This window comes from Microtus ochrogaster, unplaced genomic scaffold (assembly GCF_000317375.1).
Source record: "Microtus ochrogaster isolate Prairie Vole_2 unplaced genomic scaffold, MicOch1.0 UNK5, whole genome shotgun sequence".
NCBI lineage: Eukaryota > Metazoa > Chordata > Mammalia > Rodentia > Cricetidae > Microtus > Microtus ochrogaster.
This window is the reverse complement of record NW_004949103.1, coordinates 12,991,363-13,004,192: the sequence shown is the minus strand read 5'-3', so window position 1 is coordinate 13,004,192 and position 12,830 is coordinate 12,991,363. Positions and strand designations below refer to the sequence as shown.

The window sequence follows — 12,830 nt, the reverse complement described above, 5'->3', positions numbered from 1 at the left end:
AGGGAGGGAGGGAGGAAAGGAAGGAAGGAAGGAAGGAAGGAAGACAAAGATATTATATACATTGAATTAATAACTTTTAAGAGAGAACTGCAGAGCTACCCAGCCTTCTGTGACGTATAAGAAAAGCATACTTCAAGAATCCTAACTTTATGCTGTAACTTACAAGTATGTACTTTGGTTATTCTTAATTGATTGGATTGAATCAATTTCAATGATTGGTAAAATCATTTCATTACATTCCTCTATAACTTTGTTATCAAACAACAGGAAGCTGTTGTATTGTAGTGTGCATGGTGAGTATTCTTCATGATGTCCCAACTTCAGATAAATAATACTACTAATAAAACAAAGCATTCCAGACACCCTGCCCATGCACACGGCAGGCCTGGGTGTATGGCAGGAACTGCGCCAACAGGAAGTGTCATATGCTCATGGGGCACAAGCTCCATTAAAACATCTCCCGTTCACAGTGGCCAATACCCACACACTGATGAAATCGCCAGCATCTGACGCTGTTTTCTCCACAATAGCCAAAGGAAGAAGGAGAGAACAAGGAAAGAGAAAAGTTTTGCAAAGAAAGGAAAAATGTAAAGGAAGGAGGGCAGAGGAAGAAAAAAAGAGGGAGGAAGGAGAAAAGGAGGACATCTTAACATGTTGACCGGCATTTTTAATCACATCTACTTCATTAAGTAAAAAATACCTTTCTTTTGTTCTAAAAGTGCTTTAATTTACACATACGGTAACTTTAAGTTAAAATGATCTTGATTTTACAAATTGAAAACCAATTTCATAAAAAGGTGCAGATATTATTTACTATTTTCAGATCTGTCTTTCTCTTTATTAAGTTATAACTTCAACAACATTATGAGTATCTCTGAAGTTTTATTTCTTCATGTTGACAAATGCTATTATTGTTATCATTTCAAAATGAAAACAACTCAGAATCATAAATTGTAGGTCAATAAAGTTGATATTTTTCAATTCTGTTTTGGTTTACCACAAAGAAAAAAAAACTGAAGTCATGCTTTACTAGCTGAATGACTGTTACAACATAAACTAATTCTAATGCATTAGCAATTTGGAGTTCAATTTGAAAATTTGTATCTAACTTATGAACAATCATGTAGATTTAAAAATCCATAGTTTATCATTAATCCAGTAATTATTTTCTGTTTCTTATATTGACCACTGAAATTTTGTAGAAAACAAGCAATTTGTGAGACATTAATAAAATAGGAGTAGATGCTATAACCATAATAATGCGAATGTGGAACTCACAAATTAAGGCTGTGTTTTGCACTTTTGTTTCTTAAAACAATAAACTGAACAAAATTTAAAGTAGTCTTCTTCACAACAATGTTGAATACATGTCTTAGTAAAACTGTCTTGACATTTAATATATTTAAAAATAAATATTTGAAAAGTGTATCCACAATGTTCCTAAGAAATGGCTTAGAATTCCAGAGTCCCAAGGAGATGAATTGGCTGTCAGATAACAATGCGTTTCCATCTGATGGACTTGGCAGTTGTAAACAAATGGAATTTTCTCAGCTTTTCCTCACAAATATGAAATATTTGCTCTCAGCCAACAGCTGGGGTGATTTAAAGAAGTCTTGCATATATATTAGTTTTCATTCAAAATTACAAACCCTCCTCCCACTCTGCAACATCTGACTTAGTCTTTCTAGAACAGAAAATTGTTCTGAGATGAAGTGACATTCTCAGGGGAAGTAAAAGTCAAAAACTAGTGTCCTCTTACAGCTCTAATCAAATTTCAGATTTTATGGCATCTGTAGGATTGTTTTTAGGAAGAGCTAATTTATTTAAGATGAAAGTTCAAATGACATTCTGAAGTGGCTTTAAAAATATAAAAAAGGGTGCATTGTTATGTTCCTAAAGATTTAAAATTACAATACAAGTGAATGTGAGCAGCAGAAAACGTCATAGATGATCCTGTGATTGAAAGAGAGCTTCAGAACCAAGCTATCAGGATCACTAGAAGATACTCTTGACCAACGTCTAGCGTTTCAACGAACATTTAATTACCTATTCATTACATTTTATCAATGCATTTAAAAAATGTGGTCTAAAATATCTTTGAGAGTTTTTCACTAGGTAGGTATATCAGCTATGGACAAACATCTATGAAGCCGATAAAGAATAAATACTTTCAGAGTATTTTACGTATTTAACATGGGTTATGAACAGAAGAACTTGGGTATACATCCAAACAATATTTATCTGTTCTCACGTCCTCAGAAAGTACCTCAGTGTGGCTAATACATATTAATCCACAGCTACACTGAAATGGACAGACTTTTAAGCTAAAATAAAGTAGACATGACCATGCTTTGCTTGAGGTAATAAAAACATAGTCCTACATATTCTCAAATGTATTACAAAATTACAAGGAAATTTTCCACTTCTAAACAAGGACAGACTTAACCTTGGTCTTGAACTCAGTGAATCTGAACACACTCTATGTATGTTTAAAATTTTAGATACAAGCACCAAATTTATTTTTCATAAAATAACTATTAGGATAGGCATGGAAACTTATTAAAATAATTCCTAGTGCTTTTAATACAGATTTTTCCTGTCTTAAAAATGAAAACCCACTGAACTAGAATAATCATGACATGAAATCTTTAAATCATATTTCATAGTTCAAAGTCTATAATTTTTCTTATTTCAGATATAAATTTTGTCTATTATACATTTGTATAATTGAATAATATATATTATTGACAATAATAGTCTTGAAAAACATATACTTATGAGATGTTTATATCTAAAACAACAGTTTTGAAAGTGTAAAATCTATACTTAAAATTCATGGAAAAAAATGTCAGTGGTGACTGGCGCCCCATAGCAACCTTAATAATTTGTGACTTATTTTCCCCAGCTGTTATATTTTAGAAGCTATTATAAAACAATTAACTAGAATTGGGAGTAGTGGTTACTATCAGTGTTCACAGTTAAGTAGTAAATACCAAAAAATGGTAACAACCATTTTTTTTAAAATGTCCTAAAGTATCAACAATGTTACAAACAGCAATAACATGGATGTTTACAAGATTCTTAGCCAAGCATCTCTTTCCATAAAGTATCATTAATGCAAATAAAATTTCCAATGGTCCTTTCTGCATAAGCCACAGATAACAGATAGGAACACATGTACCTATTTTAGTGCCAAAACAATGACTATGGAGGAAATAAGTGTCTCAGGAAAGCCCTGAACGTTTAAGCCTTAATACAAGTTCATGTTCTTTACCTAGGGACTTGGTTTTTATGCCGGAAAACACTTAGTTGTACCCTTTCTTCTTAAACTTTAAAAGCTAGGCCATGAAACTGAAGACACAACCCTTGAAATCCAAGTGGTTTTAAACATGCAGACATGTTGTCATGGGTTTGGGACTGAGAATACTTACAGTCTCTCCAGCTCCTTCAGATCCTGGAAAGCTCCCCTCTCAATGGTGCTGATCTTGTTCTCCATGAGCTGACTGAAATGCAAAACAGAACTGGCTTCTAAATGTCGCCATCTGAGGAGCTTCAATTTAGCAGCCAAAAAACCTGCAATCCCTCTCTCATGTGTCTATTGTATTTTGCTCTGAATTCCGAGTCACCAGCAAATTTCATAATAAAGCAGGTGAGAAAACTCAGAGGGATAAGTAGCTTCCATACCAGACGTTTTTTTTTTTTTATTTAATTACTAAAGAAGTTTCCCAGAGAAGTTACTAATGAAAAGTAAAATCTAAACTTTAAACTGCAAAGTAAGTTGACAATAGAAACTATCCTTTAAAAGCTCGTTTCTTACACTGATTTCACTGGTGTTCCTAACTAAGGAATTCAGTAGCTCAGCACATTCTGAGTTTAATTCGGACCTGGGCATGCACATCATGGATTGGAAAATGCCATAAGGATCAAAGTAATTCCTTAAATCTTAACTCTGGACCCATGGTAGTCAACAACACATGGCCACTGGATGTAAATATTTACAAACCTGTGGGGCAACATAAATTTACAAATATTGACTCTCGACTAATGGTTAACTCACAGCTAATTTAAACCACTAATTAGTGTATTAAACATATTGCAATATTTTATGTCAGTTTCAAAACTACAAAATAGGGAATGTAACCCAAAGCAAGACCAGTATATTTGATACATAAATGTCCCCCAAAATCCGATGAAAAGATGATTGCATGATTTTAGATTAAACACTTTTCTCTACTTTTTCTCTGAAGGGAAAAAATCTGGACACTCTTACTTCAGTAAGATGAAAGAGCAATCTGCTGAGCCTTCCCAAGTTAACTGTAAGTCCTCCAAGTATAGGACTTCTTCTGTTATTTACTTCTATTGTGAAAAGAATGATTCTTCATTTCTATGTAATGCCCTTAGAGTACAGATCTGAGGTCCTTTCTACCCTACTATTCCCATCATACAGCCACTCTTAAAGGCACAATTGCACTAAAAGTTATACAATGGAAAACAAAAAGAAATACAAGAAGACCTTAAGATTTTTTAACTGCTCCTGTCTTCAGAAAAGTTTTAAAATCTATGAACATATAGTGATTATACTCAGTATCCTATCTTAAAAACAAAACTCAAGACTCCGAGGAAGGAGACACTTACAGAACTCTGAGGTGCCTGAGACCAGCAAAGTCTGTCTTCGTAATCCTTGTGATGTTATTACCATTCAGATCCCTAAGAGACAACCAAAAAAATAAATAAATAAATAAAAATTAACGTTCCTTTTTTTTATTTCTATCATATTTGGTCAAAGTAAAACTCAAAGCATGTTAAAGCTTTAGGGGGAAAAAAACCCAAAAAACCTTAATTCAATTAGTGTGGCTTAAAAGTAAGCTGGGGAGCGAAGGAACAAGCCTTTGAAATAGTAGTTTATAAATGTCTCATGTTTACAAAATTCTTGCTGACATATGACAAGAAAACTAAGTGGTGATGTCACCACTAACCCTGGCTTTTGTTGTGTGTTTGTGGCCTGTGTGTGAGAGTGCTTTCGATTTGGGTTTCCTAAAGAATGTGGGTATTTATTTACTGAGGTATTCTGCAATGTCGCTTTTATTTTTAGCACAGCCCCCAAGAATGTTTTTCATGAACTTTAATGAAAAAAAATTCCCTCAAACTATTCGAGAAGAAATTTTTTAAATTAGAACACTTTGAGGAAGCATTGTGGCCAAAATTCCAGAGGCAAAGAAAAGTGTGTGTCAGGGTCAGGGAGAGCGCGGCACCTCAAAGACCTTCACCCCCTTCCCGTTCTAGGTTCCCTGGGTTAGCAGAACTCTTTATTGCAGCTCCTGCCCCCCCACCCCCGACGCAGTGACTGCGGTTTAAACCACTAGTGGGAACAATAATTGGAAGTAGGATTTGGCCTTGACACGTTTGTTCCATTTCTGCGCCACTTTTTCTTCAGTCACAACCTTCTTTTCTGGTCAACAACTAAATTTGCATGGCTTCATTCATTCACAATGTAACTAGCTTTTGGGAGGTTTCCCTGGGTTCCTTCCTGGAAGTTCTATTACTTTCGACTTCCAAACTTCCTGCTGAAATCTGTATTTAAAGTGTTTACTTTGCTAACGGTTGAATTTTATAAACAAGCACAGAGTGTGTGGTTTCCTGAAAACTCCACAAATCTCTCATAAGGATTTTTTTTTAACCACTAGGTACTCCAATGCCTTTTCTGGAAACCCAGGGCTTTGACAAGTTAGTGTTTACAGTGTTCTGAAGGGCGTGGAATGACAAGAGCTAAATTAGAATTTCTCATCGTTTTCCACCCTTTCTCCCCCAACCAACTGCTCAGAATTGTCTCTAAAGTTGTGGGAGTACTTCATGGGCTATTTGTTATCTCCTGCTTTCCGGACCCCAGCATCACATCCTGATGAGACACCCGCGGTAAGGCCCAACTAGCTGGGCACTGGGAGCTTAGAAAAATAATCAGGGGAAAGCCCCGGTGTAGCTGGAACTAGGCAAACCTTTTCGGGGAAAAAAAGAAAATCCTGGACTTGGGCCCTGAAACTGAGAGTGGGGGTGTGGATTGAATCAAGAGGAAGGCAACTGTTGTTGGCCCTGATGACTTTGAGTGCATAAGTGCCGTCCTAGAGTCTTCCTTTCCAGACAGCTAAATGCAGCAAAGAACCGGAATCTCTCCACAATCACCCACCGCCACACCAGTCCAGTTTACACCAGCCCAAGTCATGGGCGCCTGCCTGACCCAAGTGCAACTGGGAGAGCCCGGCTCATCCCGGACTCTGTGGCCGGCTCCTAGCGGAGGGCTCCGCTTCACAAAGAGCCTCTGCGCTTCGCTTCCCTAACTCGGGAAGTGCCCCACCAGGAGCGCGTGGGCCGTCAACCCCGGATCTGAGTTTATTTCTTCATTAAAGACTAGCGCAGACAGGGAGGCGGGGATGTCTGCGGGCGGCAGAGCGCGAAGAGGGGCAGACAGAGCAGCTGCCACCACGTGAAGGAGCTCACAGACTGCCAGCAAGGTGCCCAAGGGCACACAGCCGCAGCGGGAAGGGCTGGAGGGAGCAGCCCAGGACCACAGGGTCACCAAAGCGATTGGACCCGGCCCAGTAAGTTCCAGACGGAGACCTCTCGCTAACTTTACTTAAGCCTTGGGACACAATCATCTGGCAAGTCTCCTACTAAGTGTGTTTGCTTAGCTACTGTTGCCGCTTCCTCCCTGTAAATGAGAGGGGCTTTTAGAAAGTCATGTCCGGGAGAAGAGGAGTGTTGTTACTGAGCCTATTCTTGCACTCATCCTTCATAGATTATGAAAAGATCCCCAGGGCACCCCCAAGATTCCACACCCCCTCCTCGGCATTTAGAAGAGTACACAAAGCCTGGGAGAGAAAGCTTCTCTTCTTTGAACAGCCTGCCACCTCCCTTTGCCACAGTCTGAAGCAACAAGGTCCTGAAATAACCCATGTTTGCAACACTGCAAGGTGACTCGTTTTGCATAGTCTGGGAAACCCAGTCACACCTCCCTTGCCCCGGGCATCCTTGAATTGTAGTCCCAGGCGCCTTTCTCCCCAAACCAGAAAGAACTGGTCCACAGTCCAGAAGCAGTTTCAAGTGGCGATGGGGGGGCGGGGGGCAGGAAAAGGACACGCAGCTGCCAGTGATCCGCCCCTCCTTGGCAAAGGCTCCTCCCAGTTTAGTGCCCGCCAGTCTTTTACCTTTTCAGAGGGCCCACCCCCCGGAGATGTGCGTGCTGGAGAGCCTCTGAGAGCTGCCCCAGGAACCGGTTTCTACCACATGCGGACTTTCCAGGCTGAATGCTTGGGGATATTCTACCTCGATGGGAAGGAAGAGAGAATGGGGAGGGCGAAGCGCCCATACTCACAGTCTCTCGGTGTTGCGGGGGATATTCCTGGGCACGCTGCGTAGTGCCAGCCCATGACAGTCCACCGTGCTGCCTGAACAGGAGCACTGGGCCGGGCACGCCTGCGGCGCCACCTTGTTCAAAATCGACAACACTAACCCCAGCGACAGGGACAGTGTTTGCCAGCCAATGCTGCTCATCTTCCCCAACAGGATCCTTGCTTTGAGGGACTTCTCTTTAGCTCTCTATTGAGTGAGAACTGGGCAGTGTCCGAGGCTCGATGCCTGGCGCTGGGCACAGACAGTAATATGGAACAGTAATATAAAGCAGTAGAACTGGCAGAAGCACACGCCTTTCCCCGACTCTCCACGCTTTTTGAGCAAAGCAGATCGGTGGGCAACTTCAGGTCCTGAATATCAATAGGCCCGGGTTAGGCTACGAGGGGACCCTGATGCAGCTGTGAGGACAGAGCGCGTTTTCAACTTGGCGGTAAAAGAGCTCCTACTCGAAACGACCGCAAAGATGCAGGGGCCCGTTGCCTGAGGATGAGCGAGGACTTCTGACCCCAAGGACCCTCTAGAAAATCCGATTCCACTTGGCAGAGTGCAAGGCTGAGGAGGGGACTTCGATAGTAATGGTGGCCCTGATCAAAGTGGGCTCCCCCAAGCTAAAAGGTGCAAGAGCCTGGCAGGTCCAGAGCAGAGCCCTCGAAAAGACTGGGCATGGCGCACGCGGGGGCGCACCGGTTGTTCACGCAGTCCTGGGGGCGCCGGGCGGCGCTGCGGGGCTCAGCTCACTGGGCCTCTCCACTCCTGCGGCACAGCAGCAGCCCCAACCCGTCTTCGCCGCCTCCCGACAGCCAAGGATGTCTTGCACACACACATGCACTTCACTGGAGGAGATCTGGGCAATCCCGCCTCCCTCCCGGCGTCCTTGGCGACGCTCTGCACCAGGGCCTGCCCCTGAGGTCACACAGAGAGACAAAAGGGCACTCGGACCGCTGCAGCCCTGAAGAAAAATCCACTAGTCCGCACCTCTGCAGAAAATATCCAGGAAGCCAAGTTTAGTTAGGAAAGCAAGAGCTCCTTGGAAGGTTGAGTGGGAACTGGCTAGGGCAAGACTTGGAGCCAGGCAAGCCAGGAGGAGCAAAGCAAAGGCTAGATGTCCGCGATGCCAGTGATGTTAGTATGCCCTGATGGGTATACTAAGTGATAGGCGGGAGAATGGGATCTGCTACCCAGGTAGATCACAGTCGACAGCCGACTGGCAGTCGGATGTCCGCGCTCTTGTCAGCCGCTCTGGTCTCCGGGATACGCCGCAGCTCTGCCGCACACACCTGACGGCGCAGGTAGAAGAAACAACAGTGATGTCCCGAGGTGCACGACTTCTCAGCCACCCCTCTGGCAGCTCCTGCAAGTGGGTCCTCAACCTCAAAGTGCAGGAAGTTTCCCCAGGCGTTGAATCCGGTCTCCCACTGTCACGGTAGGAGTCCAGCCGCGAACGTGGAGACGCCGTTTAGCCACGGACGCTGCACCTGACTCGGCGATGGCAGTCCAGGCAGCGCTAGCTTCTAGCCCCTTCCCCTCTCGGGGAGGCTTTCGGCGCCTGCGGTTCCCGGGAGGAAGGGGGGGGAGAGAAGGCGGAGACAGAGAGCAGGGGACTGGCGCTCCGGAGCCCCAGGCAAGTGTCTAAACAATAGGACGGACGCGGCTGCTTAAGTCTCGCCGGGCTGCTGGAAGGTGGGTTGTTGTTGTAACTGGAGTTGTCCGCTCTGGCTGCTGGGCGCTGAGCGCAGGCGAACAAAAAGACCCCAGCCCGCACCTCTGGAGTCGCCTGTGGGCCCCCGGGACGTTCCCCTTTCTCCTCAGTACTCCCGAAGCCCCAGGAAAGCTCGGCAGCTCTGGCCTGCGCCCCGAAGCCTGGGCGCTCCCATCCCTCGCCGCCGCCGCCTCCTCCTCCTTTTTTTAACCACCGTCTGCAGCAGCCACAGCCGCCGCCTCCTCCAACCCCCGCCGTCCAGGCGCTCCGCAAATAAATAAACCCAAGTCCGAAGTTAACGCGGTGGCCGGGCTTTATATAGCAGCGGGAAGCACCCACCCTTGGCTCCGCCCCCGCGAGCCCCGCCCCGCCCCCTGGACGCGCGCTGAAAGCCCGCACCTCGCTCGCCTGAGAGAGGTGAGGCCCAGGCTGCTATCGCCCGGTGGGGGGAGGTGGCGGCGCGCGTTCCCGTGCGCCCCTGCTCCAGGGAGCCCCGACTCCTACGCCCCGGCAAAGTTTGCCAATAGAAGGAGGCTCCCGGGTCCCAGCCCCGCAACTCCTTGGCCCTTGAGGTGACCCGAGATCCCAGACCGAGGTTCCCAGAAAGAGACTAGGGAGAGGGGAGGCTTTGAACGCTGCTCATAAATAAATGGAGCCGGCAGAGCCTCTGCCGCAGCCTTTTGAGGAGCGATCCTAAAGGGAACCGCTCTGGGTTTGCAACGCTGCTGCAAGAGAGAAACAGCGAGATTATGATTTTAAATTAAAACAAAAAATCCTACTGAAATAAATCTGCCTTTGCGGATCTCTCTCTCTCTCTCTCTCTCTCTCTCTCTCTCTCTCTCTCTCTCACTCTCACACACACACACACACACACACACACGTGAATTTTGGGGAACTTAAAAGTTCAGAGTTTTAGCAAGTTTGAAATAATGTTTTCCAACCTTCTTGCAAGCCTTCCTAAGCCACCCTCTTAAATTAACCCTTTCTTTATAGTCACTGGAAAACACCAGGCCAGCGGGTAGCTTGTTTATGCGATGCTACAAACTCACACAACTCCAAGGGTTTGAATGAGTCCCTGTGCAACAGAAAGGGGAAATAATCGTAGGAACACCCATTATGCTGGAAGCTTTCCCTTGTTTCAGTGCCTCTCTGGACACCTCCCCCTTCCCCACCTCTGGCACGTTTTGGAAAGTGGATTTCCTGGTTTCTTCTTGCCTCCTCAGTGTGATGTCTGGCAAGAGTCACCATCTTGCTCTCTCTCTCAGCAGAAACGAAAGCCTCTATAGGTTTGAAATAACATCTAAATGAGTCAGCTTCTTTACTTCATCTTAAATTCCTCATTTTCTTTCTAGTCAGGGTCCACTTTGGAAGTCTTTGAGCAGAAAATTGTGCAAGCCCCTTCCATAAAGCCAGTTTTGTAGCATAGTTTGTGTAATATGTCCTACCCCTTGACACTCCCCCCCCCACACACACACACTCATGTCTGCCCAGTTCACTTTAGCAGTTTTGGTATTTAACATATACCTGTCACTTAGAAGGTTCCCTGAGAAGGGTTTCACTCAGGAATATGAAACCTGAAATCTTCCAACATCTTTATTTTTGCTTTTTTAAATTGTTCAGGATATCTTTTCCGGGTCATTTTGCCTATAACTCAGATCCAAAAACCCTTCGGAGGCTCCTTACAAAGGCAGGGTGGCCCCTCATGAACCAGATGGAAATTCTTGGGATTATTCATCTGGCTGTCGTTGGTTTGTAGGGTACCATCCTTTTAAAGGCTTCAGAACATTTGCCATCCAGGCATTCATTTGTCCTTCTAGATTTTAGCTTAAAGGTCTGTTACATAATTTACTTGAGGAGAAAAGAGATGCCATAGTCATATTTCCTTATGACGAGACATAGACCACATGTCAGTTGCAAAACTAATTGTCACTGAAAGAATTCCACTACCAGTGAACTTTTTTTATAATAATAAATTATGTGGTTGAGGCATGTTTTCAGATACACTAAATCATGTGCTGTCACAACTTTGACACTTCATTGATAGTAAGATAAATTTTGTGTGAATTTGTCCACCATACGTGATTCACTTTTCTATGTGTATTTTAATTTTAAGAATGTTATCCACATTCAAAATATTATCACTGGAATTACATTGTGATAATAGGAATTCACATTTGATTCGCCCCCACCCCCGGATTGCTTTTCATTCTACATAAAACCTAGAGTAGGTTGAATAGTATTCACACTGGAATGTCCCTATGGAATCATTTCAATTAAATGAATTTTATATAAGAAGATAATGTCAATGAGTTTCATCAAGAAAATGGGTTGTAAGCAATTCTCGATGTTTGGGGCTAGTGAATTGTTTTGTGTATCAGCTGCTTTCAGCTAAGAAACAAACACGAATGGCAAAGTTTCTCATTTTTAAAAACATTACTACCTTCTTTTAACAGTACCACGTCAGGATGCTCACTAATAGCCTTACATGCATCCCTAACATGAGTTTCAAGGCTTTATTCTTCCTAGGTGTTGTTGCCCCCAAGAAAACCAGCCCACAAATCACAATTCCACAGAACCTAGACAACAATGAGGATGCTAAAAGAGACATACATAGATCTAATCTACATGGGAAGTAGAAAAAGACAGATCTCCTGAGTAAATTAAAAGCATGGGGACCTTGGTAGATGGTTGAAGGGGAAAGGAGATACAGGGAGGGGAGCTGAGAAAAAAATGTAGAGCTCAATAAAAATCAATAAAAAAATGAGCTCTGAGTTGCTCTTTGGTTGTTGCAGCCAGCCTCAAGAAAGCCCTCTGTGGTGCCTCTTGTCACCACACGAGGTCTCCATAAATCCTGACCTGGATTAAGGAAGTGGAATCCACACAGTCAGCATGCAAGTCTCCTATTATTTTAGGAGGAAATCCCATTGGTGAAAGATGGTAGCAATAATTTAGATACTTTAAACAAAAAAAACATACAGTTAAAAACTGCAGTGTAAGATCAAAGCTTTGTGACATTGTGGCTTATGGGAAAGGGAAGTAAGGAAAGAAAGTTGTTTTATAAGGGAGGTAAGTATTGGTTAGATTTTAGCTGTCTTTTACCAAAGTGAGCAGTACTAACTAATTGCGCTGATTAACTTTGTAAAACTGCATAGAAAAATTCTTTGGTTTTTAACTGCTTTCGTGCTTTTATTTTCCATTGTTGTAAAATGTGCTTAATTTTCCAATTTTCTTATGGTATTTTTATTGGAAATGTGAATATAAAACCCGAATATTACATAGATTATGATTGGACTAGAGTTTGTCTCATGCTTGCTCACTGCCAAGCTGCAAGATAGAGTATGGCTAGGAGACTGCTGCCTTCCTCCCTTACCCTATGATGATGTTGTTCTTCTATGAGGGCAGAGTGCATTGAATGTTGAGCAGTGGCTAGGACCTAAATTCTCTGTCTCCAAACTCAATTGCTTTTCTTTTTATCCCAAATGTGTATATCCTCTGAAACTGTGAAGTTTAAGGAATGTGTAACTCTTTCAGAAAGAAAACCATCATAAATCAGATGTGTCCCTCTCTCTGTCAACTCTATGGTCCTCTGAGAATGTGGTAGAGAGGGTCTGGTTCAAGGCATTACAATTTTCTTGAAACCTAACCTGCTTACACCAAGAGCTTTGGGATGGTTCTAGATATCAGTGGTTCTTAAAACATGGTCCTTTAATGAGCAATGTTAGGCTCT

The 12,830-nt window shown here is 43.3% G+C and overlaps 1 protein-coding gene across 7 annotated transcripts in view; it reads right to left on the bottom strand.

Moving 5' to 3' along the window:
* Nucleotides 1-9,470, bottom strand: part of Slit2 (slit guidance ligand 2) — a 346,807-nt gene extending 337,337 nt beyond the window's left edge. For 6 of the 7 annotated variants that reach the window (XM_026788661.1, XM_026788664.1, XM_026788663.1 and 3 more), the window contains exons 1-3: nucleotides 7,367-9,470; nucleotides 4,636-4,707; nucleotides 3,432-3,503 (exon numbers count right to left, since the gene is read on the bottom strand). In XM_026788661.1, the coding sequence (XP_026644462.1) occupies nucleotides 3,432-3,503; nucleotides 4,636-4,707; nucleotides 7,367-7,545 (323 nt within the window). In that variant the 5' untranslated portion in view covers nucleotides 7,546-9,470. The remainder of the gene's footprint in view (nucleotides 1-3,431; nucleotides 3,504-4,635; nucleotides 4,708-7,366) is intronic. The other variant, XM_026788665.1, reaches the window with a different exon arrangement.
* Nucleotides 9,471-12,830: the final 3,360 nt, after the last annotated feature.